At 41.0% G+C, this 23,281-nt stretch overlaps 1 protein-coding gene across 2 annotated transcripts in view; it reads right to left on the reverse strand.

Annotated features, from left to right (window-relative positions):
* The window catches only part of uvrag (UV radiation resistance associated gene), a 331,221-nt gene that overhangs the window by 125,248 nt on the left and 182,692 nt on the right, over window positions 1–23,281 (reverse strand). For both annotated transcript variants that reach the window (XM_078222567.1, XM_078222566.1), the window contains exon 12: window positions 16,008–16,173. In XM_078222567.1, the coding sequence (XP_078078693.1) occupies window positions 16,008–16,173 (166 nt within the window). The remainder of the gene's footprint in view (window positions 1–16,007; window positions 16,174–23,281) is intronic.

Here is a 23,281-nt window from a genome sequence, read left to right on the forward strand (position 1 = left end):
ATCTTGTCATCACCCGGCAACCACAAATATGCAAGCTCCAATCAATGCAGATTTGACAAGATTGAAAATCCTGGCTATTTTCTGCCTTTTTGATAGCCCAGTGACGTTAAGGTGAACTGTTTTATTCAAATTACTGCCATAATTGAACTAGAGCCTTGCGGTCTACATAGCTTGCTCACAACATCCAAGTGGTAATTCGACTACATAAGAGAACTACAAATAAATGTAGACAGAACAGCAGAGTGTGTCATGTGGGGGCTGACCACTGGCTGATGGAAACGGTAAGGTGGGGGCGGACCACTGGCAGAAAGAGGCAGTGGGGGTGGCAGGGGGGACCCATCAGCAGACAGACAGCAACAGCGATAGGGGGACCACCAGCAGACAGACAGAGACAGTGAGAGAGGAGATCATCGAATCATTGAATTGAATCACAGAATTCCTAAAGTGCAGAAGGAGGCCATTTGGCTCATCGAGCCTGCACCAACAAGAATCCCACCCAGGCCCCAACCCCACAATCCCACGTCTTTACCCTGCTAGTCCCCCTGACACTAAGGGGCAATTTAGCATGATCAATCCACCTAACCCGCACATCTTTGGACTGTGGGAGCACCCAGAGGAAATCCACGCAGACACGGGGAGAATGTGCAAACTCCACACAGACAGTGACCCAAGCTGGGAATTGAACCTGGATCCCTGGCGCTGTGAGACAGCAGTGCTAACCACTGTGCCACCGTGCTACCCTTGATTACCATGAGACAGACAGAGACAGCGAGGGGGAGGGGAGAACCAGCAGCAGATAGAAAGGGGCAGTGAAGGGACCCACCAGAAAGACAGACAGCAGGGCAGGGGGAAACCAACCAGCAGACGGACAGAAATGGGGAACCAACAGCAGAGAGAATGAGACAGCAAGGGGGGGGGTGAAGCACACCGGCAGATAGACGCGCAAGAAGATGTATGAAAATAATTAATTTTGAAGACTAACTCTGTTCCTGCATTATTTCATGATTTGTTAAAATATAGTTTCCTTGCGATTCCAGGACAATTCCAATTTGGCATTACTATTATACAGGGCTTATGTAGTCATTCCTGTTATTAGAATTCCTATTAGAGTTTTTAAACATATGCACCCTGGGAATAATAGAAAAGGTGCTGAAAGCTGGTAATGGAATTATGAAAGGAAGGGATTTGGCTCCAAGCATCAAAATAATACGCTAAGTTGATGGTATCCGTCAGCAAAGCACTTGAACCGTCTAGTAGGTTTTGCTACTCTGTCAACATTACTCCAACCAATACCAAATACAAAATCGAAGAACAAAAAAAAGCAAAAAAAACTATTTTGTTTACATCTACGAAAATTACATCGTATCCACTTCAAGGGATTTAAGAACAAAATTTCCTATACTGCTCTCACTTTCCCTTCAAACTATATACTTACTCTCCCTGACCTTTGAAGGCGTATATCTAAACTTGTGGGATATGAATGAGCCCTGTCAATAGTAGTGCTTAGTTGTCTCGTTCAATAGTGTTTGATAAATCTCTAGAATGTGTGCTCTGCTCCCCCCTCCCTGCAACATAGCTCAGGATTCACCATCCACAACAACGATCTTGCCCATCGCTGCCACGCAAGTGTAAATTGCAAAGAGAGAGAGATATCATTATCAAGATAGTCACTGTCTTTGAATAGGCAGCAGCACAAAAATCTATAGTTAAAGCGTCAGTGTTGTTTGTGGCTAATCTGAGTTTGCCTACGCTGCACAAGTTTGACTGATTAAAGCTTATAGGAACATCATGAAAAGCATGCCATAAATCTATGCCATCCAAATTTCTTGTTTTGGTTGGGAGGGTGGGTGGCGATCATGGAGGAGATCCAAAGAGCAGCTTAGCCTTAAGCAGGACGGTAACATCACTGCATTCTTCTACGAATGAGTTACTGTAGCTATAAACCAGATCCACTTATAGCGCAAAAATCCCAAAACTGTGGCACTGCCAAGCTGACATCCCCTTTTACTAAGTTATACCATTGCAGCTGATTCCCCAGTATCAAAAGGACAAAAGAGTTCACTCTCTAATCACACTTAAGCTGTGAACGCCCTCTTCTCTTTGGTCACTTATACCAGGGCAGCACAGCTGAGATACCATTTCAAGTTCAGAAGTTGCAATAAGGGATTTATGTTTGTAACTTTATAGTCTGTTGAAACAAAGGGGAGTCACATTCATCTGAATGGACACAAGATGAAAGGCCACATAACAGAGATACTTGTACACTGACAACTTCAGTCATCCTCCTTCAGTTTGCCAGCTGGAGTTTGGGAATGCGCATTTTTGCAGCATTCCCCTATAATGACATCATAAGTTTCTGCAGAGATATTGGACAATGAACCAAAAAACGGTGTTTATAGAGTGGCCTAGCCCTCATGGATGTCTCAAACTCATCACCTGCAGAGAATTACTTTGGACCAAAGAGACTGCTGTGTAGGCCAGACATAGAGTCATAGAGGTTTACAGCTTGGAAACAGGCTCTTTGGCCCAATTGTCCATGCCACCCTTTTTTTAAACCCCTAAGCTAGTCCCAATTGCCTGCATTTGGCCCATACCCCTCTATACTCCTCTTACTCATATAACCATCTAAACACTTCTTAAAAGACAAAATTGTACCCGCCTCTACGACTACCTCTGGCAGCTTGTTCCAGACACTCACCACCCTGTTTGTGAAACAATTGCCGGTCTGGACCCTTTTGTATCTCACCCCTCTCACCTTAACCCTATACCCTCTAGTTTTAGACTCCCCTACCTTTGGGAAAAGATATTGACTATCTAGCTGATCTGTGCCCCTCATTATTTTATAGACCTCTATAAGATCACCCCCCAGCCTTCTATGCTCCAGAGAAAAAAGTCAATTTCTATCCAGCCTCTCCTTATAACTCAATCCATCAAGTCCCAGTAGCATCCTAGTAAATCTTTTCAGCACTCTTTCTAGTTTAATAATATTCTTTCTATAATAGGGTGAACAGAACTGTACACAGTATTCCAAGTGTGGCCTTACCAGTGTCCTGTACAACTTTAACAAGACGTCCCAACTCCATGTACAACTTTGTACAACATGTCCAACTTTGGGTAGCTGAGCCTATCAGTAAGAGGGCCACATAGCATTATATAGTAACACAGACCTCGTACATACAAGATGAGAGAAAGGAAAATGCAGTTTACCGGTTTAGGTTGGATTTAAAGCCAGGTTAAGAGGATGGCCAAAAATATCAAGTGTGCTTTTCTTTCCCACTCTCCTTACACTGCCCACAACACACCAGCTCCCCTCGATTTATAAGTAGACAGCGTGGATGCCTGCTACAAATGGGGTCTAACTGGTATTGGGAGTCATGCTCGTGTGGTCTGAAGGTGGTTGGTGCTCCCATCTTCTGTGGCATGGAATAGAGCTATACCATGCCTTTGGAAAATATGGCTGGAATCTGGGGAGTTCTGATGCGAAAGGGACTTTAACCTGGTGTTGTGAGACTTCTTACTGTATCTAGGGAGTTCAGCAGTGCAAGTCTCACTGCTGCAAATCTGTGTCCAACCTTGGTTGTCAACTTTGATCAGCCATGATCATAATGAAATGTGAAGCCGGCTGGAAGGGCTGAATGGGCCACTCCTGCTCCTATTTTCTATGTTTTTACTCTCCCTTAGACTCAAATTGAAAAGGTGGCAGCAGCATCACAGGAATAGGCCAGCATTTGAAGTTTGCACAACAATGGAATAGAATTAAAAACCTTCAAAATATGCAAAATGGATTTGTTTCAAGTCTTAAACTTCAAAAGGTGAAAATTTATATTAGTATGATGCATTAAACAAGATAATAAATTTATAAGTTCTTTGGGTTTGCATTCTATTTTGCTTTAAGGTATTTGCCACAATGCAGAATGATGGTAGCACTGTTCAACTTATCTTAGTAAGAGTTTTAACAACACCAGGTTAAAGTCCAACAGGTTTATTTGGTAGCCAATGCCATTAGCTTTCGGAGCGCTGCCCCTTTGTCAGATGGAGTGGATATCTGCTCTCAAACAGGGCACAGAGACACAAAATCAATTTACAGAATACTGATTAGAATGCGAATCTCGACAGCCAACCAGGTCTTAAAGATACAGACAATGTGAGTGGAGGGAGCATTAAGCACAGGTTAAAGAGATGTGTATTGTCTCCAGACAGGACAGCTAGTGAGATTCTGCAAGTCCAGGAGGCAAGCTGTGGGGGTTACTGATAGTGTGACATAAAGCCAACATCCCGGTTTAGGCCGTCCTAATCAGTATTCTGTAACTTGATTTTGTGTCTCTGTATGCCCTGTTTGAGAGCAGATATCCACTCCTTCTGACGAAGGGGCAGCGCTCCGAAAGCTAATGGCATTTGCTACCAAATAAACCTGTTGGACTTTAACCTGTTGTTAAAACTCTTACTGTATTTACCCCAGTCCCAATGCCGGCATCTCCATATCACAATTTATCTTAATGTAGCCTTGGCAATTTTATCCAAACCCTTCTGCTTCTAACACGGTAACCAGAGTAGCAAGTATCAAAATGGCTGGTACAGCAACAACCAATGCTTTGTCAGCACATGCTTTAAACCCTGCAGTTTATGGAATTTTGTTTTCTGTTTTCATGTTTGAACTAGCAACAGCGCTCATGCGCAGAACTGAAGCAGATTGGCATTTTCTGCCTTATTTTACACATTCCCGAAGATCTAATTTCTGCTGTTCAATGAAAAATCTTTGCATGTGAAGTTGACTGAAATAACAGAGAAATCTGTTGACTTCCCATTATACTTTCCAGTTACAGTAAGCAATGTTCATAATTGAAATATACGTTTGAAAATGGAATTGTCAACTTTCTCCTTGCTACTGAGAGCCAAGTCCCTTTCAAGCTGAACGTCTGACCAAATATGCTCAACAAAGCCTCCTACTTCCACCTTTATAACATCGCGCACCTCTGCCGATGAAACCCTTGTCCATGCTTTTGTCACTTGGCTATTTCAAAGCTGACTTGTCTCCTCTTACTCAAAGTTCAACTCATCCAAAGCTCCCGCATACACACACATATATCCCTCCACACAATATTAACTGCAAAATATTTAATGGGACTAGTTTAAGAGCAGGAAAGTTCTTCTCCTGGTCAACAGTAACCTCTACCAACATCGTCAAAACAGATTGTCTGATCAATTAAGCTCAATGTTGTTAGCTGGACCTTTCAGTGCGCAGATTCATAGAAACATAGAAAATTCACTGCAGCATTTTCTTATAATCACACTTCAAAAGTAATTTGCAGGTTACAGAAGTGCTTTGGGATGTCCTTCCTCAGCATGTAACCACAAATTCTTTCTTACTCCACGGATCACTTGGGAGAGGTCATTTGCAGCCAATTAAAAAAACGCACACAATTTGAAAAAAATTCTGCCACACACTTCTGTGGCACAAAACCTGCCATTGAGACCAGGGAATGAATGAGCATAGACTGTGTTCTGTTCCAACGGAGGATGGATGAAGGGACAGGATGAGGGTTAGGCTCAAACAGTCAACGGAATTGCTCAAATGTAGAAAGTTGGAACTACCAGCGTTGATGTTCTTTCCAGTATATATCCCTACAAATAACCATTTAGGCTCCATATTAACAAATTTCCATCCCTGTAAATACCACCAATAATCAGAAAATACCATTATAGACATTCCCTGTAAGCAATATTATGGAAGATCGATAAAAAAACTACTCAAAATATGTACAAGATTGAAACATTGGGTAAACCCTGTATCAAGTTTTTCTGAGAGCCAAGCTGTAAAGCATTATTCTTGGCAGAGGTCGCACAATTTAAGGCCAGTTCTTTATTGGCTCAGATGGATGTGGTTTTAAAAAACAAAATTTATATTTTACAGGTGGCCATTCTCACTCAATTGGCTTGCAATCTGAATCTAGTGCAAACCATGGGGAACAAAGAGCACTGAGTGCAGGCTGCTGTGCTCCCTTCGAATCTTAACTCTTTATGAAGCTCATGTCTATCCAAGGCTTCCAACATCAGCCTTGACTTAACAAGGTAGTTGGGTGGGAGGAAAAGAATACCCTCATCTAGTATTTTGCAATGAAATAGCCTGCACCATAGCAGAAATTAGACAAATGACTAACTGATTATTTTTGGATGATGTTGTTTGAGACAGTAATATTTGACAAGGACATAGGAGATTCCCTGTTCTTCTTCAAATAATACCAGATCTAAAAAGATTAACAGGCTGGGCCTCAGTGTGATCCAGCAGCCAAAGATGGAGCCTCACCTGGAGGTGGTGCTGGAATGTTTGCTTGCATTCCAAGCCCAAATTCAGGGTGATACAGACCCACAAAAACCTCTGGGCTAGAAATGTTGACAGCTTTGCATAAAAGTGATGTACTCTTGCACTTTAAAACTTGGTGAGAGGCAGCATTGGAGAAAACATAATGCATATAATCCCAATGTCAACATCCCAGAAACATGCCTTAGATGCTGCCTTGGCGGAATATGCTGCTGTGTTAGTGTGGCATTTTTCCATTTGCCAGCACAAGGCACCTTGTGGCATCTGAGTGCAATGTTAACTAAATTCTGCAGGCTCATGTGAAACTGGATTAAAGCTGCCCAAACTCTGGATACTGAAACTGACCAATTTCTACTTGTTAGCTTAGAGAAAACATCTACGGGAACAAGAACATTTTGGCAACAGAGGATGGTTTGAGTGCATTTTAACTCTTGGTGGATTTTGTGCAGATCCCAGATTGAACTAAATTAAATGAACAGGTATCTCTTTGGTTTTCTTAAATTCCACAAATGCACTGATGGCTTTTGAAAAAATAAACAGAACATGAGCAAAGACGAATTGAAGTACAAACACAATGAAAAAAGCACAGTATGAAGTCTCTTAACAACAGGTTAAAGACCAACAGGTTTATTTGGTAGCACGAGCTGTCGGAGCGCTGCTCTTCCATCAGGTGAGTGAAGAGTTGGGTTCACAAACAGGGCACATGAACCCAACTCTTCACTCACCTGATGAAGGGACAGCACTCCAAAAGCTCGTGATACCAAATAAACTTGTTGGACTTTAACCTGGTGTTGTGAGACTTCTTACTGTGGCCACCCCAGTCCAACATAATGAAAAAAGGAGACCAGAATCATGTTTTACAACATTTTGTATTTGTACAGTGCCTTTAACATAATGGAATGTTCCAAGGCATTTCACAGAAGCATTATAAATCAAACTATGTTATGAGTTACAAGAGGATGTGTTTAAATGACCAGAAGTAGCATGTTTTAAGAAGTTTCTTCAAGGAGGAAAATGAAGGAGAGGAGTGGAGAAGTGCTGGGATGCTATTCCAGAGCTTGGAGCTTAGGCGACTGAAGACACGGCCAATAAAATCAGAGGGTTTTGGGCCTGGAGAAGATTAGAGATAGGGGAGGGCAAGGCTATGGAGGAATTTGAAGACAAGGATAAGAACTGTAAAATCGAGATGTTGCTGGAGTGGGAGCCGAAGTATGTCAGTAAGCATGAGAGTGATAGGAGAACTCATTGAGAGTTAAGACACGGGCAGCAGAATTTTAGATTACTTCAAGTTTAGAGGGTATACTATGAGAGCAGTCAGACGCTCCTTTGAAATGGTTGAATTCAGATGTAACAAAGACAAGAACGAGGGTTTCAGCAGCAGATGAGCTGAAACAGGGACCAAGTTGGGCAGTGGCATGGAGATGGAAGTAGGCAATCTCAGTGATGGCACAAATTAGGTCAGAGACTCATTTTGGGATTAAGTCTGGCACCAAGACTAACTCATTCTCAGACTGTTGCCAGGGAAAGGGATGGGGTCAGTAGATAGGAAATGAAGTTTGGAGCAGGGACCAAAAACAGTGGCTTTCGTCTTCCCAATATTTAATTGGAGAAACTTTCTGCTCATCCATTCCTGGATGTCAGATAGCAGTCTGAAATTTAGTAGAGGGTGATTTTGTAGCTATGATTAGATAAGGGAATGAGATAAGAGCAGGCCACCGGCTGAATGACAGGGATGTGTTGAGAGGAGGATGTTGTGATTAGCAGTGTCAAAGGCTGCAGACAGGTCGAGAAGGACGAGGAGAAAAAGCTTACTTTTATCACAGTCACATAGAATGCCATTTGTTACTAGTATTGCGACAGGGAGAGAAACCCGATTTCAGGGATTCAAGTATGGAGCTTTAATTCATCTATAGAACGATCAGGCGCCTTTCTTCCAATAAAGGTCAATAATCTAAGTTCGCAAAAATTTTAAACAATGCTTCATTTTGAAGAGAAGCAAGTTCAGGAGACCTACCGAAGGAAGTGGCTGAGTGTGAGCCACAGTGGGGCAACTTTAGCAGTCATAAAGATTTAAACATAAAGCTTGAATGAAGAAAAGATCACATGGCCTGTCAACTGGCAATTTTCAAGTGGTTGTTCAATCTTACTATAAAGTTAATGAGATATTTGTAGTTGCTGTGTGTTGCTATTTGAAAGTTGGACTATGAGAGGTAAAGCTTACAATAATATGTAATCTCTTGCATCAAAATTATTTCCTTTTAAACTGGAAAGTGAGGACTGGAAGAGGTATACATAAATCAAATTACAAGTGTGTAGATTGCACAATTGTCGACAGTTTTGCATGAATTGCAGATCTCACTAAGGCTCAATGGTATGGAGAATAGAGATGTGGGCCAGGTGGATCATTATACACAAAAACTACTGGTCAAGATCTATATTTAACATGATTATGGATCATTTGAAGTGCACCAAATCCATTTAAGCCTCTGGCAGATTATACAAAAGGAAAAAAAGACAGATATTCTTTTCACACGAAGCCCAATGAAGATAGTGTTCTTAAATAGTGCCTTCTACAATGTCAAATGTCGCAAAATGTTTCACAGCCAACAAAGTATTACAAACTCGCCCATCTCAATACCAACCAGGCCAAGAATCCTGACATGTGCATCAGTTTGACAAAGAAATGGCCGAACAACTGAAAACATACTTGGGTTCTGTCTTCACAAAAGAGGACACAAATCAAATGGCAGAAATGTTGGAGAATGCAAGATTTAATGAGGGGGAAGAACCAGGGGAGATTATTAGTAGAGAAACTGTACTGGGAAAATTGATGGCATTGAAGGCAGATAAATCCCCAGGGCCTGATAATCTACATCCCAGAGTACTGAAGTGGATGCATTGGTGGTCATATTCCAGGATTCTATAGACTCTGGAACAGTCCCTGCAGATTGGAGGGTAGCTAATGTCACTCCAATATTCAAAAAGGGAGGTAGAGAGAAAACAGGGAATTATAGACCTTTAAGCTTAACGTTGGTAATGGGGAGAATTCTCAAATCCATGATTAAGGATTTTATAGCAGAGCATTTAGAAAACAGTAGCAGGATCAGACAGAGTCAGCATGGATTTATGCAGGGGAAATCATGCTTGACAAATCTGTTGGAATTCTTTGAAGATGTAACTCGTAGAATTGGCAAGGGGGAACCAGTAGATGTGGCATATCTGGACTTTCAGAAAGTGTTTGACAAAGTCCTGCACAAGAGATTATTGTGCAAGATTAAAGGGCATGGGATTGGGGGAAGTGTATCGAGATGGATAGAAAACTGGTTGGCAGAGAGGAAACAAAAAGTAGGAATTAATGGGTGCTTTTCAAATTGGCAGGCCATAACTAGTGGGGTGCCACAGGGATCGGTGCTGGGACTCCAGCGATTCAAAATATATATCAATGATTTGGATGAAGGAACAAAATATAACATCTCAAAGTTTGCAGATGATACCAAGTTGGGTGGGAGGGTGAACTGTGACGAGGATGCAGAGATCCTTCAGGATCATCTGGACAGGTTGGGTGAGTGGGTAAATCAATAGCTGATGCAGTATAATTTGGATAAAAGTGAGGTTATTCACTTTGGAAGCAAAAACAAGGCGGCAGATTACTATCTGAATGGTTGTAAATTGAGTGTGTGCAGTGGGACCTGGGTGTTCTTGTGCACCAGTCGCTGAAAGTAAGCGTGTAGGTGCAGCAGGTAGTAAAGGCGGCAAATAGCATGTTGGCCTTCGTTGCGAGAGGTTGAGTACAGGAGTGGGGATGTGTTGTTGCAATTGAACAGGGCCTTGGTGAGGCCACACCTAGAGTATTGTGCGCAGTTTTGGTCTCCTTTTCTGAGGAAGTATGTTCTTGCTCTCGAGGAAGTACAGCGAAGGTTTACCAGGCTGATTCCGGGGATGGGGGACTGATGTATGACAGATTGACTAGGTTAGGATTGTTTTCGCTGGAGTTCAGATGAATGAGGGGGGATCTCAGAGACTTATAAAATTCTAACAGGTCTAGACAGGGTAGATACAGGGAGGATATTCCCGATGGTGGGGGAGTCCAGAACCAGGGGTCACAGTCTAAGGATTCAGGGTAGACCATTTAGGACGGAGGTGAGGAGACATTTCTTCACCCAAAGAGTGGTGAGCCTGTGGAATTCATTACCACAGGAAGTAGTTGATGTCAAAACATTGAATGTGTTCAAGAGGAGGCTGGATATAGCACTTGGAGCGAATGGGATCAAAAGTTATGGGGAGAAAGCAGGATGAGGCTATTGAGTTGGACGATCAGCCATGATCGTGATGAATGGCGGAGCAGGCTCGAAGTGGCTAAATGGCCTCCTCCTGCTCCCATGTTCTATGTTTCTATATTTCCCTATGAGATCATTAAAACAATTTAGAGGGATTAGGGAATTATAAAATTTTAAGAAACTAAACATTTCATTTAATTATTGCCTTTCACATTTTCAGGATGTTTCAAAAACTTCACAGCCAATAACTGACTTGTGAAATGCAAGAACTATTGCCTTATGAGCAAGCATAATAGTAACTTCAACAATCATTATTTTGGTCAAGAAATTCACTTTAATTTCAAATGCAATGTTCTAATTTCCCGCTTTGGAAGAAATGTTCTACACTTACATAAATAATTAAATGGGGCATTTGCAGTAACTCAGTGAAATCTCCACTCCCTTCAACCTCTTTTTCTCCAGACCTTGACACTTGGAATCAGTCCCACTGGCCTCCTACATTGTGACCATTCATAAGGACATTAGAAAGAGAAGGGAGAATGCACTGGGTTATATACTACATGAGAGGGTGGAGCAGCTGGAGCAGAGTAGAAGGTCAGTGATTAGTGGGTGACAGTCTGTGCGGAGCCTGCATGTTCTCCCCGTGTCTGTGTGGGTTTCCTCCGGGTGCTCCGGTTTCCTCCCACAGTCCAAAAGTGGTGCTGGTGAGGTGCATTGGCCGTGCTAAATTCTTCCCCTCTGTACCCGAACAGGCGCCAGAGTGTGGCAACTATGGGATTTTCACAGCAACTTCATGGTTGGGACTTTATTCCCTGGAGCGTAGAAGATTGAGGGGAGATTTGATAGAGGTGTATAAGATTTTGATGGGTATAGATAGAGTGAATGCAAGCAGGCTTTTTCCGCTGAGGCTAGGGGAGAAAAAAACCAGAGGGCATGGGTTAAGGGTGAAAGGAGAAAAGTTTAAAGGGAATATTAGGGGGGGCTTCTTCACGCAGAGAGTGGTGGGAGTGTGGAATGAGCTGCCGGATAAAGTGGTAAGTGCGGGGTCACTTTTAACATTTAAGAAAATCTTGGACGGGTTCATGGATGAGAGGGGTGTGGAGGGATATGGTCCAAGTGCAGGTCAGTGGGACTAGGCATAAAATGGTTCGGCACAGACAAGAAGGGCCAAAAGGCCTGTTTCTGAGCTGTAATTTTCTATGGTTCTATGGCAGTGTAAGCCTACTTGTGACACTAATAAATAAACTTTAAACCTTTTTGGAGCTATGCGTTTAAACTTACAACCCTGATGAGGTTTGGAAAGCCAAATGTAATTCATAAGTTGCCATGAACAAACATTAAGAAAGATCCTATGCAGACTCTGGCTTTGATCATCCATGAAGCTCTCGAATAACCCTAAACCACATCTGCACAAATCGAGGCAGGAGCTGATACTTGGACAAGTAGAAACATTTAAATTCTCCAGTACGAGACTGCCATCACCCAAAATAAACCATAAAACAATTCAATGCCCAATTCACAAATACAAAGGGTTCATATTCCCTGATGCAATTATCTGGCTTACTATAAAACTGTGTGCATTGCTCGACATCAACGTTAGCCATAAGAAAGATGGAGCATGACCTGTGTGGAATCATGCTCTTACTCTGACTAAATATTGTAGTAAGAAGTTTAACAACACCAGGTTAAAGTCCAACAGGTTTATTTGGTAGCAAAAGCCACACAAGCTTTCGGAGCTGCAAGCCCCTTCTTCAGGTGAGTGGGAATTCGTGATTCACAAACATCGCCTTCCCGCCACTGGGAAATCCCCATCCGGGGAGCTTGCAGCTCCGAAAGCTTGTGTGGCTTTTGCTACCAAATAAACCTGTTGGACTTTAACCTGGTGTTGTTAAACTTCTTACTGTGTTTACCCCAGTCCAAAGCCGGCATCTCCACATCATAAATATTGTAGCACAGGATTAGTTCTTTCAATTGCTATGCCACAGCATTCAGCCATTGAAAGCACTAAATCTACTGTTACTTCCATCCAAGTCCCTTTCGAAGGACATTTATGTTACACAATGAATGGAATAGAATTACTTATGACAAGGCCACTGATATATGACTTTGATAGAAAAGTGGACTGAATCATGGTGTTCAGTTCCAGGCTGCTAACACTGAATTTGACAATCAGCTGTAAATCAATGGCTTTGTTTATAATGCACATTTTATTAACCATTGTGCATTACTTCAAATTTCTCAGGATTCAGTTCCAGCAATATTTCACCATTGTGCAGCATCTTTAGCTACACCCTGTTTCACTCAATTTCAAAGTTATACATGACAATATATACAGCATTGCGCGCACACGCACAAATAATGCCATGGAATCTATCACATCAAGATGAGAAGGCAGATGACATTGGTTTAACGTCTCATCTGATGGATCTCTATCTGATGGATCAGGCGCCGGAGTGTGGCGACTAGGGGAATTTCACAGCAGCTTCATTGCAGTGTTAATGTAAGCCTTACTTGTGACTAATAAAATAAACTTTAAGTGCAGTGCTCCTGCATTGTTGGCCTAAATCTTCTGCTCAAGTTTCTAAGTGCAGGACTTGAACTTTCCAACTCTGTAACGGGAGTGCTACCTACTGCGAAATAGTGAAGGAGTTTAGGCAGATTATGGCTCTGAGTTAGATTATGTTTCGAAGTTCCTGGAATGAGACTTGAACCTATAATCTTTTGACTTCGATCAGTTCCACTGAATCAAGCTAACAAACCTCATCTTTCACAATTCAGCTTGGGTATGCAGGGACAAAGCAGAATACTAATACTTTTCAAAAAAAATTAAAACTTTAAACAAACATCCAACAAAAATCTAATGGAGACACACACTTTTAAGTGGCATCAACAGCCAAGTTTTGCCCATTTGGTAGGCCATAGGCTTAAACTAGCAAGTACATTTAGATAAATGCGAGGTGATGCATTTTGGTAGATCGAACCAGGGCAGGACTTACTCAGTTAATGGTAGGACATTAGGGAGAGTTGGATCTCGGGGTACAGGTTCATAGCTCCTTGAAATTGGAGTCACAGGTGGACAGAGTGGTGAAGCAGGCATTCAGCATGTTGGTTTCATCGGTCAGAACATTGAAGACAGGAGTTGGGACATCTTGTTAAAGTTGTACAAGACATTGGTAAGACCACACTTGGAATACTGTGTGCAATTCTGATCACCCTATTATAGAAAGGATATTATTAAACTAGAAAGAGTGCAGAAAAGATTTACTAGGATGCTACCGGGACTTGGTGGTTTGAATTATAAAGAGAGGCTGAATAGACTGGGACTTTTTTCCCTGGCGCATAAGAGGCTGAGGGGTGATCTTATAGAGGTCGATAAAATAATGAGGGCCATAGATCAGCTAGATAGTCAATATCTTTTCCCAAAGGTAGGGGAGTCTAAAACTAGAGGGCATAGGTTTAAGGTGAGAGGAGAGATACACAGAAGGGTTCAGAGGTGCAATTTTTTCATACAGAGAGTGGCGAGTGTCTGGAACAAGCTGCCAGAGGTAGTAGCAGAGGCGGGTACAATTTTGTCTTTTAAAAAGTATTTGGACAGTTACATGGATAAGATCAGTATAGAAGGAAATGGGCCAAACACAGGCATTTGGGACTAGCTCAGTGGTTAAAAAAAAAGGGTGGCATGGACAAGTTGGGCCGAAGGGCCTGTTACCATGCTGTAAACTTCTATGACTTTATTGGCTGCAAGTTTGAGTGAGCATCAGATTTTTCAAGTCTTCTATGATTTGCACCACATTACTTCTGCATTGCTTGTTATAAGGGCCACCCATTAATTTATTTCATGTTCTCTATATTAATATTTTTGTTGATGGGCTAAAACAGGTTCAGCTACCCACACAGCAACAACCTGAATTAAAACCGTCTATATTCTAGCCAGAGGAAACCCTTTTGAAAGAGGAGCTTTGTCTTGTGAGGGGTATTACTGTTTATTAACACAGTGAATATGGAGGCTTAAGGACCAATATGAACAAATTCCTGCTCTTTCAAGCAACACATCCCACAGTGATCTGCCATAAAAGCTAGACAGCATGATACCGCACTTGAATTTATTAGCATTTTAAAATTTATTCCGAACCGCAACATGTTCCCAGGTACAGCTTTTGATTATTTTTTTTGCTTTTTTCAAAAATATTGTACCACTCAATCAACCAGAAGACATTGCTTGAAAGAGCTCATATAGGATAACTTTCTCAGAAAATCATCAAATGTAAAGTAGCCCAAATGGCCTCTTAAAATGCTATAAGCTACTGATTCTGCACATTATCTGAGCTTGATTCTTGGTTAAGCAATTTTTGTTGTTTAATATGATGGTTCATGAGTTGTTTCTATCTCCTGTTCTGTATTGCTGGCAACTGACTTGTTATTGCTCGTATCTGTGAGAAACCTGGCATTTTCACCATCATGGAACCTCACCTAAAATCCTGCAAGTGCACTTGCCCTAATCAATGTCAGATCTGCACTGATATCTTAGGGGTATTAGTGCTTAGGCAGTTAACCAATTTTTATAGGAAATGTTATATTATCACTGCACTTTCCACCCAGAAATGAAACTGCATTCTATCAGCACAAAGCATTCTTAATCAGGATATTTACTTCCCTGTCATTGTTGACTATCTGATAAAGACTGCTACTGATCAACAGATGTCTGTGTTATCTTATACCTTTCATTTCTATTTACAAAATATAATTGATTAATTAACATTAATTAGGTAGTTGCTGGTTTTTTTCCCCCAACCAACTTCTAAAGTTCAAATGTCTTAAGTCTGAATATCAGCACAATAATAATGAAGGATGATAGATAAACATCGGTAAGTGGCAGTATAGTTGACCGCACAATGCCAAAAGTGATCACTGCTAATTTTTATTGGTATTAAGCATCACTTGTGTGCTTTCTGACAAAATATCACCATCAGGGGTAAAACTCACTTAAAGGAGACATGTTGCCATCCCATAGTACAAAACAAGAAACAAACTGCTTAATCCATTATATATGTAGAACACCACCAGTGGTGAAATCATCTATGCAGTTATAATTTAGAATTGCTCTCTGTTTAGGAGCACATTGGAACCTCCACATTTGAATTACAGCTCTTCAATTCACTGCCAATTATCCATCAAGTTGACTTGGCTGGAACCTGCAGTGACATGGCTACCAAACTTGGAAGAACACTTTGCATTAGAGGCTGACTTGATCGGTCATTCAGATAGTTAAACTTGTATTTTTTATAAATATTACAAAGGGCACAGTTAAGAAAGCAGAAGTGGATCTAATCTTTGCTGAAAGTTAATGCAATATTGACATTTTTCTATCCCTCCTACTTAATTCTCAATAGTTACAAACAAATTCTACTTACTCTCTCTCCTTCTCCGAGAGCTTGTCTGTGATGTTGTCCCTGATTGTGGACCTGGAACCTTTCTGGATGATAGGATACCTGAGTGGCACTTGCAGGAAATAGGAAATCATGAGCACCAGGTGGGCTGTGTAACCCAAGGCAACTGCAATGCTCCCTTCATCCCTTGCTTTAAGAGAGAATAAGAGGAATCAATCGTTAAATAAACATTAACAAATACAACATATTGCCAAAAATATAGATTTACCAAATGTTTTTCAAAAAGCATTTCCTACCCCTCACTCATTCTTGCTAGGGAAAATTGTTAACCACCATTCAAATGTCATTTGTGTATTAATTTGTGTTTAATTGAATGTAGGGGATGGGAATTAATTGAGACCTCCTATAAAAATGGACAGACTAAAATCGTGGTTGTTGGGTTGGGAGGGCTATGCTTGTAAAGTGTAATTCTGTCAATAAATATGTACATGTAAAGATTTGCTCCAGTTCTATCCTTCACCAATTGATTTTCATAGAATCCCCACAGTGAAGGAGGTCTTTCAGCCCATCAAGTCCACACAGTGTTCGAGAGAGCATCTTCCCCAGGCCTTATTCCTGTAACCCCATGTATTTGCACCACTAATCCCCCTAACCTACACATCATTGGAGTATGCGAGGAGACTGGTTTCCTGGAGGAAACCCACGCAGACACGGAGAGAATGTGCAAACTTCACATAGTCAGCCAAGGCTGGAATTGAACCCAGGTCCCTGGCGCTGTGAGGCAGCAGTGCTAACCACTGTGCCACCGTGCCACCCATTGTGCCACCATGCTGCCCAGAACATCAAAAATATCAGAACATCAAAAGAAAGAAAACTTAAGGTTACTTGTATTGAAACCTTCAGAGCAAGTTGCCTGTAAAGATTCTTGCTTCCACGAATAATACATTACACCATCAGGCAGAAGCAGCGATGCAATCAAATATAAAATCTAGGATTTGGTGGGGGCAAGGAGAGAGTGTGGAAGGTTGTGATAGGATAAGAGAGAGTTCACAAGCAGTAGAGGGACAACTGGCTGTCGACTCCAGAGCCCTCAGACTACTTTTCATACAAGGCAGCTGTAATAAATCTCACCTCCTAGGCCATTCTCAAAATAAGAACTACATAATGCCTGGAAAATTCCAGGTTTCAAAAGGCGAGCTCAAAGTTCACTACATTCAAGCCATCATTTATTTTACACTATTTCTAACTGATAAACCTGAACTGTGGATGGCGTATTAAAAGACCATATAGTATTGTATCCTATAAACAGCAACAAGATTGTCTGTTTTTATATGGTTGGATGAGGAGGAATGCTAGACTGAACACCAGAATGTTGGAACCTTCAAATCATGTTATGGGGATATTATGTCTGCTTCAATTTCTGGCACTGGCAAAGAACATTAATGCATCAAAAAATAGCACCTCTGACAATGCAGCATTCCCTCAAAATTCACTGGAGTGCCAAGTTAGAGAGACTGTGCCCTCAAATATTGGACAGTGACTTGAGCCTATGTGACTTGAACCTATTTATTCCTAACCCTTAGACAAGTGCTGACCTCCAAGACAAGCTTGCATAAGCATTAACCGGAAAAGTGCAGTCTGTTTGGAAGTAATTTAACACATCGGACAATATGCTTTACTATTTTGTTTAATAGCCAGAGAGCCAACCAATTGCTTTATCAGTGGCTAGATGGAGCTCTTTAGGCTCCGCCTTCAAGACACTGCTTGACAAACAGTCACTGTTTGTACTGCACCACAGCTCCAGCCTGGATGGTCCTCGTGATCCCACTCATGTTTGCTGGTTGCAATGAGTCCTTGGCCAGTCTGGAAACATTTAAAAGGGCCCAACATCGCCACGGGTGGATGAGCAGTCGGGTCTGCGATGAAAGTGCGGTTTCTGGTGGATGTTTTGTCCTGCCAATCCTCCTGCCATAAGTTCTCAGCTGTTACTCCTTGACATGATGGGTTTAACCATATGGGGTGGCGGGAGGGAAGACGCACTGTTGGTGGGTTGAGCAGGTTATTGAATAAGGACAGGATTGGATTTTTGGACTATAAAAAGGTGATTCAGGTGCCAAGTTACAAGTGCATTAGAATAATTCACCGCAACTTGGTTCTACAGCACAAAAGCAGAAATAAATTATTTTCTCATTTAAAAAAGCATGCTGCCTGAAAGTTGATCTTCAACAATAAGCCCTACTTCACAATATAAAAATAAAATACTGCAGATCCTGCAAATCTGGAATAAAAAAAGAAAATGATAGAAATATTCAACATATCTGGCAGCACCTGTGGAGAGAGAGTTAAACTTTCAGGTCAATGTTTCATTGACATGAAATATTAACTCTTTCTGCCAATGCTGCCAGAGTATTTCCAGCACTTTCTATTTTTACCCCACCAGAGACCAACTTAGCAGAATGATTCTACTCCACTTTTTGCTTCAATATTCCCATTAAGGAATTTGATTTGGTTGGTCCTCTTGTAAAGAGACACATAATACCATTCAGGTTTTAAATAGGACGTTATACATTTTATAAATCCTTTATGGCACCAGTTGAGTAACAAGAGTATACAGTTCATCCTCCATCATCAGGATAGATTTGTGGGAAAATTTAATATGTTGGTGGGTACCTCACAAGGGTGGTATAAAACAGCAATGGAGGAATAATGGCCTCCAGGGTATGTAACTCGCATTGTGTCTTTTTCCAAATGACCAATAACTTTGTCTTGTAAAGAACTAGGGATCAAGAAGTAACTGTTGAAGTTACTGGAAACCATACAAGCGATAACAATGTTGAATGACAGAAACAATTCAGTAGATATAAATACGTGCTGCCTAATCTGACCATCTTGAGTTTGCTCAAAACCTGTGGTACGTTGCAGTGACCTAACTAACTAGGGAGCTTTAGAAGACATTTGAAAAGTTCCACATCTCAGGTTTGTTTTGTGTAACTGAAAACAGAATAGAAAGCTATAGGTAATGACGAATAGAAAAATCTCTGGATGGGGGCACTGACTAGAAGAATCTTCCTTAGGTCTCCTGTTGCTCACCTTATTCACAAACAGAAATACACGGGTGACATTTGGCCTGTCACACAAGCAAGCAGCCTTAATTGCATTAACATGTCCTGTGCCTAAATCCCTTTATCCCCCTATCTAGTTGAATCCCTACCATATGGAAGACTGCACTTCTGGTAACCTAAAACTGTTTTTTTCCGAGCTACATAGCTAAGTGTTGTACAAGAAAGATTGATGATTTTAAAAGGGAGCTGGACCAAATAAGGCAGTGAGCTAAGAGGTGGAAGGTGGATTTTAAGAAGCGCAAGGGCATGCAAATTATAACAGAACACAAAACTCATTTATTTATTAGCAGAGATGGAAAATCAAATCAAGGGGAGTGACCGTGTATAAATTAAAATCAAGTTGAATTAAAATTAGAAAACTTTTGGAATGCTGTGGCAGCTTTGGATATGCAATTTTAAGGAGATATGGAGATGGAAGAAAAGATTCAAAGAGCAACAAGAATGATTCTAGGTCATCAACCTAAAACATTAATGGTTTCTCTCTACATTGATGCTGCCAGACCTCCGTATTGTCAATGTTTTTTATTTCAGGTTTTAAGATCGATTCTGGAACTTGGAGTTATGCAGAAAGTCTTGAAATTAAGTTGACCTCTATTACAGAATAGATGAACCAAACATAAGCAAACGGTTTAAAAATACTGGGCGCAATGATCATAATTGGAAGTAGATTATTTAACTGGTTAAGAGCAAGAAACTAAAGGGAGAGTAGAAAATTCAGCTGCAAAGACTTGAAATTAGAGTTACTCTCTTATTTTTCTAGGTAGAGTCCAGATAAAGAATTTAATCTGGTTAGGAATTCCGTTAGAGAAAGATAATTTGCACATACGTGGTGCCTTCAACATAACTTCCAAGGCACTTTTCATAAACATCATCAAACAAAATTTGACACTCGGCCACGCTGGGAGATATTAGGACAGGTAAACAAAGCTTGGTCAAATAGGTAGGTTTTGATGGAGCTTCTTGCCATAGGTAGAGAGGTGGAGAGCTGTAGGAAAGAATGCTAAAGCTGAAGGCTGAGACAGCTGAAGGCTGGTGGAACGATTAAAATTAATGGCTTATTTCAGAAAAGTCTTTCCCGCTCCATGTTCTTCCCTCCATCCTCTCTTTTCCCGTCTCCATTTCAGGGAATACTACTGATCTTGTGTGGTTAGACACTGAAATGAAACAAACGAATTTGGCTCAATATCAGAGAATGCAAGTGAGGGTCATTCGCCAGATTCTGGTGCCTTCATTCAGAAAGACCCTACAATTACCCATGGTAGTATCCAAGTTATTGCAGTGTTTTGTCTCACTACATGACCCATTCCAAGCACGTGTAAAGATTCCCCGACATCAGTTTTAAATTTCTCATTTATTAGTTTGAAAATGTCCCTTGCCCCACAGTCTCATTTATCACATCCAGAAATCCCAAAGTGTGGAATTACCTTTGAATTGCCATTATTGATATCTTGTAGATGAAATATTGATCAAGAATCACCTTTCTGTATTGTCTTGTTTATCTCCAAGACCACCTCTCTGTTGTCTTCTTTTTAAGCTTTAATTCAGCACCTCCAGTCTTTGCTTATGCTCAGACTTCAGTGATCTGCCTCAAGGTGTGTTTGAATTAAACATTTCAGGTTGCATGCTCTGGGATTGTTTGTCCAGCTTCCCCTTCCTCATCCCATTCCAAAATTGGTTATGACTAAATCAATGACAATTATTGTGGTGTGTGGCACTCTCAGTGAGAAACAACTTCAAATTAATTGTCAATTTTCAAGTGTTTCCTTTTCTACACAACAATATATTATTAAGGGCATACATTCTTTCAAGTCAATTGAGGGAAAAAAAGTGTACCGTAAAACAATTTTACTTCTAAAACACAAGTCATTTATCTCCGACATGTTCAGGGTTATCTCAGACATTTTCCCAGTTACCCTCCAGCTCAAATCCTGACCCAAAACTAACTGAGCAGGATATGTTCCTTAAGAGAAAATAAATCCTTTCTGATTCATGGTCATTTATTTGCACAATGCAAGGTTAGGATTTGGAATGGCCTGCCCGATTGGATGGTGCATACACTTTCAAATAGTGGCCTTCAAATATCCCTGGTATATGGGGAAAGGAGAGGGTGCTACCAGAGGAAAGGGTCACATGACCTTACTTCTAACTGCTTCTCCCCTTTTTCCCAGCCTTTGCAGACTCAAAGAGCGAAGTGGTCTCCCTTTGTGTGGAACGATTCCATGATTCTCACTTACTTAAGCTAACAACACCCCTTGTGGTCCTTTACAGATTTCTCAATAAGTCACTGATGAAATTAGTCATTATTCCTTTTGTGAGAATGCCATTACATATTAAGTGTGGAGTCTGGCAAAATTCATACTAGAATCCAAAAATCCAATTCAAATAACCACACTTTCACATTCATATGTTAAAATGTACTATAAACAATGAGAGATACTGGGTGTATTCTTGGGTTTCAAATGACAAGCTGTTCAAACTCTACATGTAACCCAAAGCTCCTAAGGTTAAGATTACAGCCATATAATCTTTTCCAGGTACTCGTTATTCTCCTTTTTATTACCGCTGTATTTCTTGTAGGAACTGTTTTGCGTGTCTCTTAGCCAGCATTTTGTCAGTGTTTTCCCGAGAGAAATTATTGAATCTAGCACTGACACTGTCTGCACGGTAACTTCTTTCCTCCTCACCATGATCAGCGCTCTGCACAAACTGATTGCTTTCAACTCTGGGACTGGACTTTGCATCCGGAATTGATTGATGAGAAAACCTGCCTATACTGCATCCTTTAAAAAGCAGCTGCTGTAAAATGGAAACAGTCTCTCTCAACTGAAGCAACGAGAAACTGAAGGTTAAGAAAAATACACTTTCTTCAAGAAAACTTGCAACTAACTCAAGTAGAATTGAAGCATTGGCTATGCCCAAAACGGCACATTGGGATAAGCGAGCGGTTTGGAATCCATCTTCCAAACCATAGCTCGAACAACATCCAAACCAATAAAAATTATTTCCAAAATGGTAACAAAAAGGAAATAAATAAATAGTGAGCACAACCTGGGCTTTTCTATTCCATTCACAAACTGTTTTTTCTAGTGGCATCTGTGTTCTGGGTTCTTCAACTATGGAAAACACACTAAATATTGTTAGTGGCAAAAGTTTTTATTCAACAAAAATTGATTTATTAGTCACAAGTAGGCTTACATTAACACTGCAATGAAGTTACTGTGAAATTCCTCCAGTCACCACACTCCAGTGCCTGTTCGGGTACACGGAAGGAAAATTTAGCATGGCCAATGCACCTAACAAGCATGTCTTTCAGACTGTGGGAGGAAACTATAGCACCCGGAGGAAGCCCACGCAGACATGGGGAGACTACACGCAGACAGTGACCCAAGTTGGGAATTGAACCAGGTTCCTGGCGCTGTGCTCTGCCAATTGTACAGTGGTGTCAGGTTACAGGCGAAATTCTCATCTTCAGAAGTTATTGACTTCAAAGCGTGCAACAGAAGCACAATTATCAAATGAATTTAACTTATTTTTTGGGTTGAATTCATGATGGGATATCTGTACATGGTCTGTGGAAGGCGAAGGTTTGGTACCCTTTATTACTGTTACCTATGGTGGGAGGATGAATACTGCCAGCCTGGTTAGCTCATGTGCCTGACAGATGTACCTGAGTTTTCTGTCGAAGGTTAATACAGTCTTTTGATTTAGGTTCTGGAACCTGGGTGGGAATCGAAACATTTTTTTTCTAAAGGCAGAGTGAAAAATCTTTTTCGTGAAGTTCCCCCAAGGGAAGCTTTGGAAATCATTTCAAAGCAAGTCAAATTATGAGAGTGTAAAGGACCTGCAAACAGTCATTGCAAAATCAATCTGAAGTCAAAGCCCAATTCAGTCAGTAACAAATTCCAAATGAGAACTGGCATGGAAATTAAGGTGCAAAAAGTGTCCAATTTTCTCATTTTCCCAAAGGGGCATAACACTACATTCCGACCAATGCAGAGAACCGAGCCTTTACTGGACTTCACATTCTTGTCTCTCCACATCGTCCCCCTCCTAATTACCCAACCAAAATTATCCAACCAGTTTAAATTATTTTCTTTGTTCTGGTCGCAACAGAATTTAAAAACTTTTCAAAAGAAAAGTGATGAGAGAAAGTTGCAATATTTAATTAGAATCTCA

Source organism: Mustelus asterias, chromosome 10 (genome assembly GCF_964213995.1).
Source record: "Mustelus asterias chromosome 10, sMusAst1.hap1.1, whole genome shotgun sequence".
In the NCBI taxonomy this organism is placed as follows: Eukaryota; Metazoa; Chordata; class Chondrichthyes; order Carcharhiniformes; family Triakidae; genus Mustelus; species Mustelus asterias.